The sequence below is a fragment of the Lepidochelys kempii genome, chromosome 6 (assembly GCF_965140285.1).
Source record: "Lepidochelys kempii isolate rLepKem1 chromosome 6, rLepKem1.hap1, whole genome shotgun sequence".
Taxonomy (NCBI): domain Eukaryota; kingdom Metazoa; phylum Chordata; order Testudines; family Cheloniidae; genus Lepidochelys; species Lepidochelys kempii.
The window spans coordinates 51706424-51726144 of NC_136385.1; the positions used below are offsets into that span (position 1 = coordinate 51706424).

At 35.7% G+C, this 19721-nt stretch overlaps 1 protein-coding gene across 4 annotated transcripts in view; it reads right to left on the minus strand.

Annotated features, from left to right (window-relative positions):
* The window catches only part of LOC140912808 (uncharacterized), a 69058-nt gene that overhangs the window by 18630 nt on the left and 30707 nt on the right, over positions 1–19721 (minus strand). For all 4 annotated transcript variants that reach the window (XM_073347899.1, XM_073347900.1, XM_073347898.1 and 1 more), the window contains exons 17-21: positions 18028–18158; positions 14753–14862; positions 13203–13371; positions 11504–11608; positions 350–11188 (exon numbers count right to left, since the gene is read on the minus strand). In XM_073347899.1, coding sequence (XP_073204000.1) covers positions 350–11188; positions 11504–11608; positions 13203–13371; positions 14753–14862; positions 18028–18158 — 11354 coding nt within the window. The remainder of the gene's footprint in view (positions 1–349; positions 11189–11503; positions 11609–13202; positions 13372–14752; positions 14863–18027; positions 18159–19721) is intronic.

Below are 19721 nucleotides of genomic sequence, written 5' to 3' on the forward strand. Positions count from 1 at the left end.
CCAAAACTGTATTTGTAAAAGCATGGCTTCCTCTCATTCCCCTCTTGTTTGTACTCGTCCCTGTTGTCTAAGATGCCGGTCTGATTCTAATTGTACTTTCCTTATTCAACCTGCATTTTTCTTAATATTTTGCTAAATTAGTAAATTAAAACTTCACAAGTCTCCAAAAGAGACAGACTAACTCCTTGCATTTTTCTTTGAACTTTACATCACACATCTAATCAAAGTTTACCAGTCACTCCCTATCCATCTGAAGTATTTCCAAATTGCTCTTAAGATAATTTATCTCATTGATGCTGTCAGAGGCAATGGGAAATGAAGCCATGCCCTGTTTAGCTTCATGAACTACCTTTGACTTGCTGAGCTCCTGCAGCAATCTGTCTCTGTCATCCTGAAGACTAGCCATGGACTTGGAAAAGGCATCGATCTGCTGAACATAATTCCCACACTCTGAAGAGAGCCTGGTAATCTCAAATTCTTGGGTGGTTAATGTCTTGCACAAATTTTCTATTTCATCAGTGAACTGATCAAGAGTGATCTTATTTTCAGCATCAATAAGCACTGGGTTCAAAAAAGCATGTTCTTTGAGTACAGTGAAGAGATTTGATTTAAAATATTTCAGGTCAGCTTCAAGTTCATCTGCTCTTTTTTTTTCAGACTTGAGTTCAGATGTGTATTTACTCTGAAGTACCCTGAAATCCTCTATTAATCTGTCTCTATCATCTTGCAAAGCAGTCATAGCTTTTCCAAAGGACTCATTTTGGGATCTCAATTTTTTATTCTGAAATTGTGCTTCTAATAGCCTCTTCTCTGAAGATGCATCAGTTTCCTTCCAGAGGAAGTTAGCATTGTGTTCAAATGCTGTCATACTGTATTTATCTTCTACATCTTTTGTATTTTTGCCTACTACATTCTGGACTTCTTGAAACTTATCCTGAAGTTTTTCACAAGGTTGTACACGAGCCTTGAAATCTTTATTCTGATTATGTTGCCCGCTCCCCCTTGTTTGTGGTTTCTCTCCAGATTCAGAAACTAGCTTCTCTTTGTTTATTGATGCAATTAGAAACTCTAAGTCTTTAACTTTGGAAGTTAATTTTTGATTTTCATGTTCTAAAGATTCTGTACTCTCCTTTTGCAATTTATTAGTCAGCTGCATTTCTTTGATTTGTTTTTGAAGATCCATTTTTCCCTGTTCAAGGTTCTTAATGCTATCCAGTTGCTGTTTAAGCAACTCTTTCAACTGATGATCTTTCAGTGACAAAACTTGGTTAAGATCTTCCCTGTACTTTATTAGTTGTGCACTTTGCATTGCATTTTCAGAATGAAGATCATCTATCCGATTCAAAAGTTTTCTTAATTGTTGTTTCAGGGCACCGTTCTCACTAGCACCATTCACTAATAGACTGTCTTTCTGACTTAAAACATTTTGGTGACGATGCTCCAGATCTTTGTATTTAGAAAAGAGATCATCTCTGTCATACTGGAGAGATGACATTGATTTTTTAAAGGCATCAATTTCACTGGCAATCTCAGCCTTATCTTGAATTGCTTTGTCTGCTTTCATCTGGAGATTTTTCAATTCATTTTCCATCCTCTGACAGGCTTCATTAGATTGTTCTCTCTCCTTTTGCAGAGACCTTATCTGCTGTTCATACTCATGAATCTGCTTTCTGTGCTGAGTCTGTATCTGAGTTAGATATCCAGAAATCTCCCCACCCTTAGAAGAAATCAGTAGAGAAATTTCTGTATCTTTGTTGTTCAGCATTACCTTCATTTGCTGAGAAATGGCAATCTGTTTTTCCAACTCTGCATGGGTCTTCTCCTTTTCAAATAGAAGTTGTTGTAATTCCTGTTCTTTTCTAGCAAAATTACTTTCCAATGCTTTTATCTCTCTTCCTGCATCACTACTATTCTCTACAAGATGATTAAGAGAATTATTTTCTTTAAGCAGTGCTTGCAAAGTTTCTTCTTTTGACTGAAGAGCAAACTCCAGTTCTTGTTGTCTGTTGATAAGAGTCACATTTTCTTCCTTTATTCTACACAGCTCACTGTAGTGTTGTGTATCTACAGATTTTTGCCACAAGTGCATTTCATTCTTGGATTCTTCTAACATGGAATACTTAATCTTAAGTTCCTGTATCTGAACCACTTTGTCCTTCATTTCTTCTTGTAAGGACATTATTTTCTTACTACTGTCATCCATCTGTTTCTCTTTATTTTGAATAACCTCTTTGAACTGTATTTCCCAGGTTTTCATTTCACCAATTACCCTGTCCCGGTCATTTTGAAGAGAGGACATACATTTTGTAAAAGCTGCTAATCTGGCCAAAGTTGCATTCAAATCAGCTTGAAGTTTCTTGTTTTGAGAGTCCTTAATGTTGATTTCCTCTTGCAACTGATGAAGCTCACTAACAGCCCTGTCTTTCTCCCTCTGAAGAACATTATGTCTTTCCTCAAGGTTCAACCATTCTCTTTTGTGAACTGTTTTCAGTTGCTCCAGGCCAAGCTCTAATTCTTTCTCACATTCTCTCCTTTGAATTTGTAGTTGGTCTTCTTTCTTCTTAAGTTCTCTTTTCCCACTTAAATTCTCAGCTGTAAGCCTCTCCAGTTCACTCTTTGAATCATCCAGCAAAGCTTTTTGGGAAGAAAGCTTTTCATTCAGATTGTGTATTTCTTCATTTGACTTGGCGAGCTTTTCTGTGGTATTATTTAAATCTTTTTCAAATTTTTCACTCTTTGACTGTGATAATTTCACAGATCTTTGCAAGTCCAGGATCAGTTCCTGGAATTTAATAGAATCTTTTTGCAACTGGTTAATTTCTTGCTGCTTTTCCTTTAAGAGTTCTTGCAATTCTTTAGTTTTGTTTTTTGTACCACTATTGTTCCTCTGGGCACATTTCACTTTCTCCTCAAATGCTTTTACAAGATGCAACTGTTGTTCCTCTTTTTCCCTAATCACACTGCATTTCTCTGCCTTTAAGTCTTCCAACTGTTGAATCAGCAAACTGTTTTGTAACTGTGCAGATTTCAGCCTGTCTGTCAGCTGATCCACGTTTTTTATATGGTTGAGCAACTCTGTCTCCAGAAATTCTCTCTCATTTTTTACTTTGTAAGAAGTTTCTTGCACATTTTCAAGTTCTTCCTGTAGAAGACACTTGTCATCTTCTAAAATCTTAACTCTCTCATTTAAACTAACAATTTCTTGTTTAAGACTTCTAGATTCATTTTCTAACTTTGACAGACAGTTGTTTTTCTGGTCCAAAAATTCTTCAGTTTCTTTAACTCTTTCTGAAATCAATTCTCTCTCCTGCTCTAGGATGCGCATATTTCTCTCTTTTACTGAAATATCATCATTTAACAAAGCAATCTGCTTTAATAATGATTCTCTTTCATTTAATACATCGCTGATTTTAGACTGCATATCAGTCTGGGACACTTCCATTTGAACTTGCAGGTTTTCCAAAGCTAATTTAGTTACATTCATGTCATTATGAAGGACCTCATTTTCATTCTCAGTTTTCTCTAAAGCCTGCTTTAAGTTTTCAGAAGTGTGTTTCAATTGCTCATTTTCCTCCATTAGCTGCTTGCTCTGCAGAGCAGCTTCATGAAAACGATGCTGGTGTTCTTCCATCCTTGACGCATGTTTACATGTTTGCCTTTCTGCTTCACTCTGTAGTTCATCAATTTCCAATTGTTTGGATTCAGCAAATCGTTTCAATTGGTCCTTTATATCTTTGTTTTCATTAATGACTTCTTGAAGCTGTTTCTCAAGCTCATATTTTTCAGATTCCCTTTCACTGAATCTGTGAATAGCTTCTTGTTTTTCTTTTCTAGTGACATCAATAACCTGCCTCATTTCTGCTACTTTGCTACTGATATTCTCATAGGCTTGCAGAAGTGACTCATATTCTTGCTTTAATTCATTATGTTTAGCTTTCCATCCTGTTAATTCAACTGTCTGAGAATCTTTTAAGGTATTGAGTTGGAAAGAAAAAGCCTCTTTCTCCTGAACTATAGTCTCCATGGTAGATTTAAGACTTTCACATGCAGCAGTTAGGTTTTCATTTTCAGTTAACAGTCTAGCATTTTCAGAAACAAGGGTCTCATCACACAATGAAGAAATAGTATCTGAGTTTTGTTTTTCTCTGCCAAGTTCAGACAACAAGCATTCCAGGGTATATGCTTTATTGGTCAGTTCTTCTTTTTCTAACATTATTCTGTCAATCTGATCTTTCAAAAATTTGTTTTCTTTCAGGGCTTCCTTGCGTGATATTAAGGCTGCTTGGAGCTTTCTTTGGAGACGTTCTCTGGACTTTTCATTGACAGCATTCTTTTGCTCTTGTGGTTGAAACTCATCCACATTTATATTTTTCTCCATCTGCTCTGGAGTTGTTTCTGTTTGTTTCTGAATTTGATATTTTGTTCTTTCTATTAGCTTAGCTCTCCCAGAATGATCATGTTCCAGTGACTGAGTGCAGATGTCTCGGACTTGTAATCTCCCTTGGAGCAAATTAATTTCTGAATGTGACTGTAGCAGTTCCTTGTCAGTGGCATTTTCATCTTTAACTTTCTTGTATAATACCATAGTATTGCTAACTTCAGAAGCTTCTACAGCCTTCTCACGTAGCATACTTAACTCCACCAACAGTTCTTTGTTTTCTTTGCTGAAATGTTTTAATTCCTTTTTCATATTGAGTAATTCTTCATTGGATTTCTCCAAACTGTTGATGAACTCCTCTCTCTCTATCTTCATGTCTTCAAAGGCCATTTTAAAATGTTTGGCTTCTTCCTGGCTTTCCTGTAAACTGAGCTGTAACTGCACAGTTTCTTTCTGTATTTCCTTTTCCTGATCAAACTTATCTTTGAAATCCATTAGAGTACAATGCAGTTCCTTAATTTCCTCATTCTTTTCTGCAACTTGCATATTGGCTTGTTGAAGATCAAACTTCAATTTTTCAGATTCCTTCTGGATAGTCTTGCAATCCTCTACACTCTTTTTAATTACAGTTTCCTTCTCATTATTCATGCATTCAATCATAGTTTTAAGGTCCATTACCTCAGTCTCAGATTTTTCCAACTTTTCTCGCAGTTGACCTATCTCTACGTACAGGCTGTCTTTGTGTTGCTCATAGTGCTGTTCTAGCTGACTCATACAATTCTTCAAGTCTACCATTTCTTCTGTTTTCTCACCAAGTTCAACTGATGTCTCTCTCAACTCATCCTTTAATGTTTTTGTTTCTTCACAAAGTTTTACATAGTCATTACTTAGTTTCTCTAACTCACTGTCTTTCATTGTCATTTCAAACACTGCCTGTTCTGATTCTCCTATGAGATCTTGAATCTCATATTTTTGTTCATCTGATTCCAACTTGTTTTGGACAATAGTTTCTTGTTCTTGAAGTGCTGCTACATGAGACTCCAACTCTTTCTGTAGAGAGTATATTAGCAACTGTTTACAATCAAATTCTTTACACTTTCTTTGATGAACTTCCTGGAGTGCTCTGTGTTCGTTTTTGAGGAGTTCAAAGTCTTTAGTTTGTTCATCAAATTCTGCTACAAGTTTAGCATATTCTCTCTTTTCTCTCTGTAATTTCTTAATATTTTCTTTCCAGGTTAAAAGTGATGCCTGAAGTTTCTTTTGAAAGATTTCTTTATCTCCTTCTGATAGACCTGGCTGACTAACTTCATTATTGAAATCCACAGAATTATTACCAATGTCCCCAGCATAAGATTCTACCAAATCAGTATCTTTCAATAATTCCTCCTCGTCTACAATTTCAGCCTTGAGATTTTCAAGAGTCTCAAGAAGTTGAGAACGTTCCTCTCCATATTCTCTCTCTTTCTCACTAAGTACAGACTGCATGTGAGCAAGCATTGAGTCCTTTTCCTGCATGGACTTTAGATTTTGCTCAGATACTTTTTCTTTTTCAGCAAGGATATCTTTTAACTTTGCAACTATGTCCTCAAGCTGCTCCAAACTGGTTACTTTGGCAGAAAAACTTTCATTCACGTTATTTATCTTGGAATCTTTCTCAAACAGCTGTTGCTTCAGAGTTTCAAGATGGGACTCAAGATCTTTATTTTGTGTTTCAACAAGTTTCAACTGATGTGTTAACTCATCAAGCCTCTTCAATAATTCCTCTGTTTTTTTATGCTCTTTTTCTATTTCTTCCTGTCCAATCCTTTCAAGTTTTCCAATTTTTTGCATTAGGTCTTTTCTTATTATCAATGCAGCTTGAAGCTTCTTTTTCAGGATCTCTTTTTCCTTAACTAGTTTCTCAAGATTAAACTGCAGCTGTTCTTTTTCACTCATTAAGTCTTTAAATGCAGTTTCTTTGATGCTTAATTTAACCTGATTATGTTGCAGTTCTGTCTTACAATCTTCAAGTTGCTGGGATAATCTATTAATATTTTCTACTGAATTACTCTGAAAAGCTTCCAAATGCTGTAGTTTGGTGTCTAATATACTTCGCTCTTCAGAAAACTTCTTCATTTCATTAGACATGGATTCCACGATTTGAGCAACAAAACAATCCTTTTCTTTCAGCTGCTGATTTAGAGCAGAAATTATATCGTTCTGCTGGTCAGTCTGTGAAGTTAAATTTTCTACACTCAGGTCTTTTTTCTCCATTTCTTCTAGGAGACGCACTATTTTTTTATCTTCGATGTTCAACTTCTCATGACTGATTTGGAGTTCTTTTTCTGATTTATGTAGCTTCTCTTGAAGCAATTTAACTTCCTTGTTCATTTCTGCTAATAATTTTTCTCTTTCTTCCACAAAAGACTGTTGTTTATACAACGTGTCTTTGACAGTGGCCATTTCTTTTGATAGACATTCAATTTCAGAATGACAGGTATTCTTCACCTTTTCAAGATCATTCTGCAACAGCTCCTTTTCTTTCTCTATCGAATGCATACTTTTTAACTTATCTTTTATAATATCCATTTCTTTCTCCTTTTCTAAAAGAAGCAGTTGAAATTCCTGTCCTTCCGTTTCTTTGCTCAGAATAGTGGATACCATGGCAGAGAATTTTTCCAGTTTAGTTTTACTACTACTAACCTGCTGACCAACATCTGAAGTCTCTGCATCCTTTTCTTTGAAGAAGTGTCTACTACTAAGTAATGCAGATAGGCTTTCAGTTAGCTCCTCTTTTATAACATCCAGTTCTTGTTGTAAAGACTGGATTTTACCATCCTTTGGTTTCATTTCACTTTCTAAACTGCTCAGCTGCTCTTTAAGAATGGAATTTTGCTGAGTTGCCCTATCAAATTCTGTTACCCACTTGTTTTCTGACTCAATTAGACTTTGTTCTAACTTTTCAATTTTAAGCTTTAATTCAGAGACTTCTTCACCCTTCACACTAACCTGCAGCTGTAACTGCTCTTTTTCATTCTTCATCTTCAGTTTGACAGCATCTATCTGCATTCTTGAGTAATTCTCAGTGACTTCTAGTTTTTCATGAATTTCTTGCAGTTCTTCTGTTTTTTGCTGTAACCGATTTTGGTATGTAATAAGTTCTTTGTTTTCTACAGTAAACTTATCAATAGTCTCTTGTAAGAGAATTTTCTCCTTTGCTAAAGAATCCACCTGTTGCTGCAATCTCTCTATTAAAAGAGCGCTGTCACGGCAGTCTTGAGAGGATTTGGAACGTACATTGTTCAGCTCAGACTTTAAATGTTCAATATTTTTAGCCTGTTCAGTGCATTGCATATAGAGAGTCTGTAAAGTTAATTCTTTTTGCTGTGTATCTTGTTTCCATATATTTATTTGGTCCTGTGCTTTCTGATGTTCACGTTTTACAGAGTCCAGATCAACTGTCAGAGAATCAATTTTCTTCTGGTTAATAGCAAAACTGTCATCTTTTTCCTGCAAAACACTAGTAAGGCTTTTCACAGCTGCAGCACTTTTCTCTAGTTCCTCTCTAAGCATCTCTATCTCATTAGTAAGAGCACAAATGTTGCTCTCTGCCAGCTGTATACTGACATCTTTTTCGTTTAACGAATTAAGTAGCCCAGCTATAACTTCCTCCTTCTTACTAAGTGATACATTAAGTGTGTTTCTTTGCTCGTACTGAGCTGCAATTTTTTCCTGCAGATATAAGAAAGCATTTTCTTTTTCCTGTGCCAGTTCTTTGGACTTTTGTATTTCTTGTGTCAGTTCATGCATCTGACTCTGAAGCTGAGAAACTAACTGTATCTTCTTTTCATCTTCACTAGATTTGTCACTTAGCTTTTTGAGGAGGCTTGTTTTTTCTACAAGAGAAGATTCTTTTTCTAGCATGGACTGGCTAATATCATTTATTACTTTCTTCTGATCATTTATCTCTTTTTCTAGTTTTAGTGTGACTTCTTCCAGATCTGTAGCCTGGTTCTTTAAGACCTCACATTCTCTCTCTTTGTCATGAAGATCTGTCTTCAATTTATCATTGACTAATATGGCATTATTGACAGCCAATTCCTTCTCTAGAACAATTGTTTTTAACTGTTCTGCTTCAGAGGTCAAAGACTCAAACTGTTTTTGCTGCATACAGGAAGACTCCTGTATTTCAGAAATGTGTGCTTTCAAATTAACATATTCATCTATCTTTTGCTTTAAAGACTCATCTTTCTGTGTAACTGACTGATTCAATTCTGCTGTTTTTTCCATCATATTTTTAAGCTGACACTGAAGGTCAGAAATTATCTCCATATTCTCAGACAGTTGAAATCTAAGCAAATCAGATTCCTCAGATTTATCTTTAAACAACTTTAAATCTTGGGCTTGCTTCTTAAATTCATTCTCTTTTTCTTGTGCTGCCTGTCTAAGCTGACTGGTTTCAGAGCTCAAAGCTTGTACCTGGTTTTGCAAATCTGAAATTATTTTCAAATGCTGCCCTTCTCCTGCCACTTTCTTTTCTTTCATTTGCTGAATCAAAGCTTCCTTCTCAGAAAGGAGAGCTTCTTTTTCCTCAACACCAATTTTTAATTTTTCATTTTCAATGGTTAGGCTATCAATTTGGTGCTTCAAAGCTAAAATATTATAATCTTGCTGAGACACGTGTGAAGTCAAGGCAGTTATTTCATCTGACTTTTTCATTACTGCAGCATTAACTGTTTCAACATCTACTTTCAATTTTTCATTTTCTAGGTTTAGTATGTGTGCTTGGTGCTTAACTGACACAATTTCTGACTGGTGCTGCGTCAACTGAGACTGAAGATCAGCACACTCACTTGACTTTTTGCTGCATATAACTGAAATGTCTTCCTTTTCATGTTTTAGCACATCCCCTTCTTTCCTTAGTAGTTCTACTTGGTTATTTAACATTGCACTTTTTTCAGTTTTCTCAGCAACCTGCTTACGTAGATTCTCAAGCTCTACATCTTGATTTTTTATAGTAAGAGCTCTCTCTTCCAGCGACTGAGATAACTTTATATTTGCCTCCTTAAGCTTTCGAACTTCATTCTGTAACTTTTCCATATCAACTTTATTTTCCTCTACTTGCTTACGTAAGGAAACATTATGAAGGATTTGTTCTTCTTTAGCTTCAAAATCTACAGTTATGTCTTGAATTTGTTTTTGTAATAATAATATTTTTTCCTCACTCTGGCTGAGCTGTTGGAGTAGCGTGTTACATTCAGTCAGCTTATTATTTAGCATTTCTTCTTTTTCTACTTCTCTGTCTTCCGCATCCTTCAACTGAATGACGAATGATTGTATTTGTTCATGTAATTGTTGTGTCAGCTCCCTGCTTTCAGATAGCTGATTGGTTAGCACATTGCATTCCTTTGTTTTTTCTAGCAGCTGCTCTGTAACTGAATTTTCTTTTTGCTCTACAAGTGTTGAAAGTTGCTCAACCTTTTTCATTAACACTTCTTTATCATAATTTAGCTCTGAAAGTGTTTTTTGGTACTCTGTTTGACTGACAGATATCTTATTCTCCATCTCTGCTACAGCCTTGTTTCTCTTCAACAGCTCACACTCCTTCATGTCCAATAGTTTGGACAAACTCTCATTTTCACTGACTAATTGTTGCTTTTCTTTTTCCACAGCATCTATGATATTTCTCAGATCTTCATTTCCTTTTATTTGCTCTGACAAATCTTTTTCTTTCCCCTCAAGAGCTGCTTGCAACTGCTTATTAATTAAAATAATTGTTTGTGTCTCTGCTTCCATCTTACTAACTATTTCTTGTCTTTCACTTAAGTGGTTCTTAAGTTCTTCAAACTGCATCTCTTTGGCTTTCAGATCTCCAATTAATTTATGTTTAGTCTCTTCACTTTGCTGCTCAACAATCTGAAGTTTTTGCTCTAACGATGTAATCGTCTCTAGTTTCTCTTGTAAAACATTTTTAACTGTTTCTTGATGTTCAGTATGTTCTGCAAGCTGTGTGGATAACTTAGCCAATTCTTCATCTTTAGTTGCAGCTTCCAAAACTAGTTTGTTGTATAAATCTTTAACTGATTTTAACTCCTTCTCAAAACTCTGTTCTTTGTTCTCCTTCTCTTTAAGCAAACTCTTAAGTTTCTCTTTTATAGAGCTGTTTTCATCAAGCTGGGATTTCAAATATTTAGTTTCTTCTCTGTGTTTTGCCTCAGTTTCTTGTAGTTTTTCCAAAGTTTTATTAATTTGTTCTTTCAACAAAGTAATCTGTGACTCACACTCCATGAGCTTGTTATGGTATGTAATCCTGTTGGACTTGATTTCAGAACGTAGATCCTTAATTGTTATGCTGTTCTCACTGATTTGCCTTATCAACTCCTCGTTTTCTTTTGTTTTAGCTTCAGTCTGACTTTTAGATTTCTCCAGTTCCAACCCCATTATATTAGTCTGCTCAGAAAGTACAGAAATCTTCATGCTTGTTTCTCTTATATCAGCTGTTTGAACTTCTTTGAGTAAGTGGGTTTCCCTTTCAGCCTTCGTCAATGCTTCTTCCATCTCTCGTATTTCTTCTTCTTTACACTGGATCTGGTGTTTTAGAATGACAATCTGTTCAGAATAGTCAGTCATATTGGAAGAGAGGGCAGACACTTCTTTGTCTTTTTCCACTAGTACTTCCTTGAGGTTGTCAATTTCTCTTTCACGTCGCTGGAGGTCTTGAATTAGTTGAGATCTCTCCTCTAAATGGTTTGTGTTCAATCTGTCAAGTTCTTCATTTGTCTGGGCAAGTTCAAGTTGCATCAATTCTACCATGGCATCTTGTTTCAAGGTCTAAACATCAAGAAAACAATGTTACAAAATATGCTATAACTTTCACTTAAAGCATTTTAGAGGAAACTGCTCTCCCCCTTATGAGACCAGTACCCAAAGCTAAGTAATCAGTCTCATTTAACAATGCTTGATCTAAAAACCTGTATAATGATAGAGTAACAAATTAACTACGAGTTATTTTAGGATGACTTTCATATTCCAAAAAGTTTAAATGGTGAGCACTTTTAACTCTTACATATTCTGCTAGACAATTATAATAGATCAAGCCAAACTAAGCACATGTAAAACAATTTCCACATCACTTTAACGAGTTACCTTTTCTTTAAATGTGGCAACTTTTCCTGTTAGATCACTGACAGCTATTTTCTGTTCTGTGCACTCCACTTCGTATGCATTGTACTTCTTCAAGACTTCCTCCAACTGAACATAAAAGAAAATTTTCACTGAGATATGTAATTACACAAAAGAAATAATGCCTGCATGTCTGTAAGTTACAATCCTGAATTTAAAGTTTACATAATTCTGATTTACGAAGAAACTGATACACAGTCTACACACAGGGACCTTTTATAATTGACCAATGAAACACAGATTTGTACGGATAAAGCACAGCAACTGTATAATGAGTCACAGCAACATCAGACAACAGTTCAGCACAAGCAAGTAAGTAATACCACATTCAATTGAAAGTGCAGAAGTTTCTAAATAGGAAAAATGACAATAGTATTATTGGAATATGACCAGGAAGTCAAGGTAAACACCCCAAAATTTTGGTCATTTACATCTCATTCAAAAAACATCAAAACAAAATTTATTCACAAGAACACAAATTATTATTCAAAAGGAATGTAAAATGGGATAGGATTAGATGGGTCAGGGAATCAGTAACGAGATATTGAGCCCATCACCTCCAAGTCACCAGTTTCAAGATGGCTGAGGTAATTTGAAGTTACTACCATCTGTGAAAGGGCACACCCTCACACAGAGAGGGGACGAAAAAGCTTCACTCGGCCTGTTCAACACCAACAAAGAGCACCTGCAATGCTTCTTCTGCCGGGTGGGTTGGGGAGGGTGGGTAGCTTAAAAGGAAAAACCTGCCACAGGAAGGGGCAGCGAACAGGGAGAAGGCTACCCCAACTCAACAACCGAGTTGTTGTTCAGGCCCACTGAAAGGGAGACAGCAACAAGCCTCACTGCTCCCAAAGCTACAGGACACAGACTCAGAGCAGCACGCACCACGAAGAGGGGGACCCTGGGTAGACTAAGCTCAAGGGGCTGACCCAGGAAGACTGCTTGAGTTCCAGTTCATCCTTGCTTCTTTTCAATTTCCCATGGCCTCCCCTCTCCCATATGGGAAGAAAGAGGGCAAAGGACTTTTCTGTTTGCTTCAGGAACACTTTGGGCATTTGCCATGGGGGGAAAGAAAAACAGTCCAAGGACCTGAAGAGGAGTCTGGAGGGGAACCCTGCCCCTATACCATCCAACAGATATTCAGTGGCCTTTCTGAAATGAACTGCTCCAAGTGAGCAGATGCCAAAATCACAACTAGCATCCATGTTAGCAGCCTCAACTAAGAAACCAAAGTTGAATAAGCAGGGAGATTTAACTATTTTACTTCCCCCATATGAAGGAGGAGCTTCGGAAGAGGTGGAGTGTATTGAGATGGCAATCTTGGGAAGACTGCCATATCACTTCCCAGAATGTATGCATCCAATATATCATTAATAAAAGGGTTCAGGTTGCTAGTGTTGTCACTCCTGTACCTTTTCCAGATATTGACGTTTACTTCAAATTGTAAAACACATTTTAAAAAAAGGCTTAAAACTTGCATTCAGTTAGGAAATTGTTACCCAATATAACAGGATTATATTTTCTTTCATTATATCTATTAATTCTTTGCAAGACTTTTACAAAAGAACATTAGATTCCAAAGCAAAAGAAGGCTGCCTGAATTTAAATTCAACATTGTTCCAAAAGTAATTATGTTCAGTGCCTCATCATGTGTTCAACTTACCTTCTGTTCAGTTTGCACAAGCTTTTCACCAAGTTCCTTGTTCTGAAGATCTTTTTCTTGAAGTAACTTCCTCAAATTTTCAATCTGTTCCAGTTTTTCTGTTGTACTCAACAGCTTTTGTTCCTTCTCCGCAAGTGAAGTTTCAAGGAAGCTTTTTCTATCACTTAATCTAGCAAGAAAATATTTATTTAGAACTCTAATACTCAATGTTCATTTAATTAAGTAGTATTTGAAAACAGAGCACGTTATTTTCCAGTCTTAACTTTCTAAAGCCAATGTATAATTTTTAGGGCTATCAAGAGATTAAAAAAATTAATCGAGCTGTTAAACAATAGAATACCATTTATTTAAATATTTTTGGATGTTTTCTACATTGTCAAGTATATTTATTTCAATTACAACACAATACAAAGTGTACAGTAATCACTTTATATTTATTTTTTATTAAAAATATTTGCATTGTAAAAAACAAAAGAAATCGTATTTTTCAATTCACCTAATACAAGTACTGTAGTGTAATCTCTTTATCATGAAAGTTGAATGTACAAATGTAGAATTATGTACAAAAAAACTACATTCAAAAATAAAACACTGCTATAACATGAAATACATGGCAGAATGTGGGTAAAATAGAGCAGGAGACATACAATTCTCCCCCAAGGAGTTCAGTCACAAATTTAATTAACACATTTTTTTAATGAGTATCATCACCAAGGAAGCATGTCGCCTGGAACAGTGGCCAAAGCATGAAGAGGCATATGAATCTTTAGTGCATCTGGCACGTAAATATCTTGCAACGCCAGCTACAACAGTGCCATGCGAACACCTGTTCTCATTTCAGACGACATTGTTATTAAGAAGTGTGCAGCATTATCTCCCATAAATGTAAACAAACTTGTTTATCTTAGTGATTGGCTGAACAAGAAGTAGGACTGAGTGGACTTGTAGGCGCTAAAGTTTTACATTGTTTTGTTTTTGAGTGCAGTTATGTAACAAAAAAACCCTACATTTTTAAGCTGCACTTTCATGATAAAGAAATTGCACAACAGTACTTGTATGAGGTGAACTGAAATATACTATTTCTTTTATCATTTTTACAGTGTGAATATTTGTAACCAAAAATATAAAGTGAGCACTTTACAGTTTGTATTCTGTGTTGTAACTGAAATAGATATATTTGATACATCTGCATATAGAAAAATATCAACAATATTTAATAAATTGGTAGTCTATTGTTTAACAGTGCAATTAATCGTTATTCATTTTTTAATCACAGTTAATTTTTTTGGGTTAATCACGTGAGTTAACTGTGATTAATCAACAGCCCTAAAAATTTTCTAACTACAATTTATATTATTATGAATTCACTATATGTACAAATCCAGAAATAATCTGATTTTACTATTGTAGTGGAAATCAAGACTTATTTTCCAGCTTTCTGAAAATATTATATTCTTTATGTTTCACTGCAAATGTAAATGTAAAGCTGCAAAGAGACGTGTATAATTGCAACTGGTCCTGTACTGAATGTTTTTAAAAAATTGTTTTACCCTTTAAGCTGCTCATTCAAACTGGAAACAAGCACTTGGTGCTTTTCTGCATCTCGCATTTGTTGAGTACGCAGTTGACTGAGTTGGGTCTGCAAACGTTCATTTTCACTCTGCAACAAATCAATGGTGAACATGATTACAGCTCACAAATCCAGAATGGCAATAAAATAGACATCTTGAAAATCTGCCCCATAGCATTTCACATTCTACACACTGTAAAGACTACTGTTCTAGCATATTAGTGATTACCAATTCAGGTCTGAAATATTACTGGTTCAAACAGTAGATGTTACTCACCTTTGAGAGGTTTCTCCCTTAGTTATTCCATCATAACATGAAACTCAAGAGACTCTAAACACTTTACACAAAAAAAAGAACAAACACACATACTTGTACTGTGTGAAAGCAGCTTATTTTTCTGTGCTTGCCTTCACTGCATTGTTAGCTTGAGGTATAACTCACATTTTGCCCCTAACTCAATTCCTGTCCACACCCAAAATCTCTAGATCGAGTAAAGTGGTGCTTTAAGTGGTGAGTTAGTTGACCCATAAGGGAGCTGGTTGGTTGAAGCTTGAGTGCTGATGATGCTAGTAATAAAATGGGAATTCAGCAGCTGGAGTTACTACTCATCAGCTGCTAATTAACGATTTTGTGGTGCCAGTCAAGTCACTCTGGGTAGCTGGAGTGTTGTTTCAGAGTGGCTGCTCTCATTCCTTTCTCACTCAAAGCTGACTAACTTGAATGGAGTAACTCTAATGTATTTACTCAAGCTAACTGTTGCAGTGAAGAGAAGTTCTAAAAGGAGAACACCAGAGACAGCTCATTGGTTGAAAACATTTTCCATTTTGGTTTGAACACAGTAATGAATTCCAACTGTTTCTCTGCAGATCTTTTTAAACTTTTGTTGTTGCTCTGATCAAAGGCAACCAGCAATCTGCAGTAGACTGCAAAATAATCTGTGGAAGGAGGTGAAACGAAAAATAAAGCAAGCTCCATTGACACAGTTTATAACACAGTAATACTCCGTTATTCTAGCCAACTTCACTGCACCAGTTCATGAGTAAAACTGCAAAACAAAAAACAAACAGGAAAAAAAACAACCCAGCAACCACAACCAAAAGCAACACACACAAATCCAAATCACCAACAAGAGTTGGCAGGACAAACAATATGGCAAACCTGTCAACTCTAGGGAAAATATGTTATCACTTTGGAGTGGGCAGAACACACCTGTACAGCCCTCAATGGCTGCCCTTCTTCCTCTACACCAAATGTTACCTGTATTGAAAGGCTTTGTTACAAGATTCTTAAATATTAACATAAAGTTGTCTGCCTCTTAATATAAACAACTTAATTGTGAAAAAAAAAACAGTAATTTAATATATGCATTTTACTAGGTAAAGGAACAATTAGATATATACTACAACTGTGGAGTTTTAGGGAGAAGTTAGTCATGTCATTTTGAAAGCTTCAGAAATTGTGAAACAAAATAATTTATGGACCAAGAAACTTTTAAAACATCTGTTTGGACTGAAAGTTTTTAATTTATTATTTCATTTGGTGTCTTCATGGATTGATTTTGGGAGGTTTCTAGAAACAGTCATTAATAAGTGAAACAATGATTGTGATTTTAAAAAAAAAAATAGTAAGCAGTTACCGTAACAACCCAAATACCATACCATATTTAAAAAGGGTAATAGAGACATTAGCTGCTAAGAAACTCCCTTTATACTTTGAAGGTGTAATTTATTGTGATTTCAATCTTCAATCTTTTTGGGGTGAAATCCTGACATCACTGAAGTCCATGCAACTTTTGCCAGTAAATTAAATGGGCCAGTATCTTTCTGTAGGCTGGTAGCTAAACATCAGAAGCATACTCACACCCAGGTTTTAAACTACATGAAGGGATAACTACACCCTTTTGTGGAGTAGATAAATTAAAATCCTTACACAGCAAAGTTATGGGTTTTAAAAAATTTAATAGATACTACCAACCATTTTACCAAGGCAGGGAATAATACAGATCAACTACTCTGTACAGGACATAGTAACAGGTTTCAGAGTAGCAGCCGTGTTAGTCTGTATTCGCAAAAGGAAAAGGAGTACTTGTGGCACCTTAGAGACTAACCAATTTATTTTATAAATAATAAATAAATTGGTTAGTCTCTAAGGTGCCACAAGTACTCCTTTTCTTTTTTAGGACACAGTAAGTTACTCAAGTGTCAAAAGTGAATGTTCAAATTATTCTCCATAGTGTCCTCCTACTTTTTAGATTTCCATGTGTATTTACTTCACACCCTATTTGCCTGCCATCTGCTATATCATCTTGGTTTACACGTGTCTTCTGCTTGCAACTCTCATAAATATGGGGGTTGCTCTACCACTTTTGCAGCTTCCATCTAGAAAAACTCTCTCCTCCCTTCACCTACAGGCCCTTCCCTGACTTCAATAATTTCATTTTGTTATTAGCCTTTAACTTCTCTGACTATGAAGTATTATGCAACCTCCCTTAGACTATGAGAAAATGATATAGTGTTGATATTAGAAGTGATATTAAAGATAAGTAGTTATTAGGGCTCGATTCCTCACTCACACCAGAATAAGCCAGAAGTAACTACTAAAATGCAGATGTAGAGTAAGTGAAAATACATTTGTGTCCGTGACAAAAGAATCAAGTTCTTGACCTCTGAAACAGGCCCTATACTGTTGATGACAAAAATGATATTGAATTTCAACATGTTGCTGCCACTAGCTACAGGCATCTAAACATTTTTTTTACTGAATAATTATTTTCAAAAATATTTTTCAGTTTTTGCAGGGTAAGAAATGTGTGTGACTTTTCCTTGCAGTGAGCAAAATGGGTGCAGTTTTCCACTGTTCAATACCACACAATATAGTAGGAAGAAGAAAAGGAGTGCTTGTGGCACCTTAGAGACTAACCAATTTATTTGAGCATGAGCTTGAAGTGAGCTGTAGCTCACGAAAGCTCATGCTCAAATAAATTGGTTAGTCTCTAAGGTGCCACAAGTACTCCTTTTCTTTTTGCGAATACAGACTAACACGGCTGTTACTCTGAAACCTGTCAATATAGTAGGAGTACATCGTATTGTAATATTACCTACACAATATTTTTGAAGTACAAAAATATACTGTAGAATCTTTTGTTAATCTTCATTTTTGCTTTACTAGAGACTATTTTCATCCAAATATGAAGAGAACACTAAATGATTTTCCCTACATCAGCTTCGGCTCCTAACACAAATATAAAAGATCACCTGAAGGGATTCCATTCTGCCCTGCAGCTGTAATCTGTCTTCCAAGTCCTGACAACGTTCCTCCAGGAATAGAATTTGTTCCTGTAGTTGATTTCTTTCCAATTCCAACTCTTCAACTACTGTCCGCAAACCTACACAGTTTCAAAGGAAAAATATCTATTTCAAGAACGGTTCCAAACAACGTGTTTCACATGTAGATAATGTCAGATAACAGAAGTCTAGCAACTACCCACACCATTATTGGCTTAACTTTCACAGGTGTGGAGCACCTGCAGGTCCTGGATTTCAGTGGGAATTTTATGGATGCTCAGCACCTCTGAAAAGCAGGTCATCATATTTATAAAGGATTTAACGATCATATACTCCCTGAACTTTTCAAGTAATGGGATTAAGTTCACAGTTCAAGATCCCCTATAAAAATTAGCAAAGTTATCTTGCTTTGGACAAACAAAGGGCCAAATCCTGTGAATGTTTGTGAACTGAATAATTTTACTCAAATGAGTAAAGTTGTTTGTTTGCAGCATCCAGCTCTAAGCACCATTAACCTATACCAATTGAAGTGGACTATCAAAAGCTGGGAGCTCATCTGTTCAACAGAATATAGCAATTCTATTTTAAAGCAGACCTGACAAAGGAATATTCACTGGGTACGCTGACTTTGCAAAGACTAAAATTAGCTATCCTGTACAAGGACTATGCTCATATTTGTTAGATGTAGTGTAGCTGCAGCTGTGTCAGTCCCAGGATGTTAGAGAGACAAGGTGGGTGAGGCAATACCTTTTATTTTCAGCCCAGTAAAAGATATCACCTCACCCACCTTGCCTCTGGAATTCTCACATTTGGAAGTTTTGCCTTATGGAGAGTGGGGTAGGAATGATGAGTGGCTGAGCCAATCCATGCTAGACAGGAAAACACAGTAAATGATAACTGACATGTGGCATCTTCAAACCATTGCACAGTGCTCTAGGAGGAGTGAGACTGCAGCCCTTGTGCACCAGTATATTATTAGCCAGACAAAGCCATATGATGGTTTAAGAAATGCTTTGGGAGTTCAGAAGGCAACACCTTCCAGATAGGACTGTCATCAGCATAGGTCAATTTTACAGACTAACATGCTGTAATAATAAAAAAAAAAAAAAATTAAAATATTTAAAAAAAAATCTGACTTAATTTAAATAAAAAAATTGAAACAAGTATAGGTTTTTTTTTAAAGTAAACCTATTTAAAATTAAATGTGAAATTGACAATCTATTAAAATAATTCAAATTAAATACAAAAATAATATTAAGCAGTACATGGTTTGCTGCCAACCGTTAAAAGTCAAATCACTGAACTGCTGGAAGTCATTGAATAAGCATCTGGAATCAGAATTTGCGGAAGTGTTAAACCAGCTTTTACAGCAGCCACTCTTCATTTCAATTTATTCAACCGGTTCAGTTCAATGACTAGTTCATTCAGAGTTAAGAATCAGTTAAATTCACTAACTACAGATAAGACTTCCTTTGTTTACTAAATCAGTTAGTGTTAAAATGTAAAATATGTTCTAATAAACTTATTGATCAGTAAAAAGTTTATGTATCTAGCACTTAAGGTAGTCCTATTTAATTAAAAAGTTTTAAATGCTGTTTTTGTGCATTTTAAATCAAATTTGAATTTCCATTCAACTCACATCACAAGTAAAAAATTAATCATCT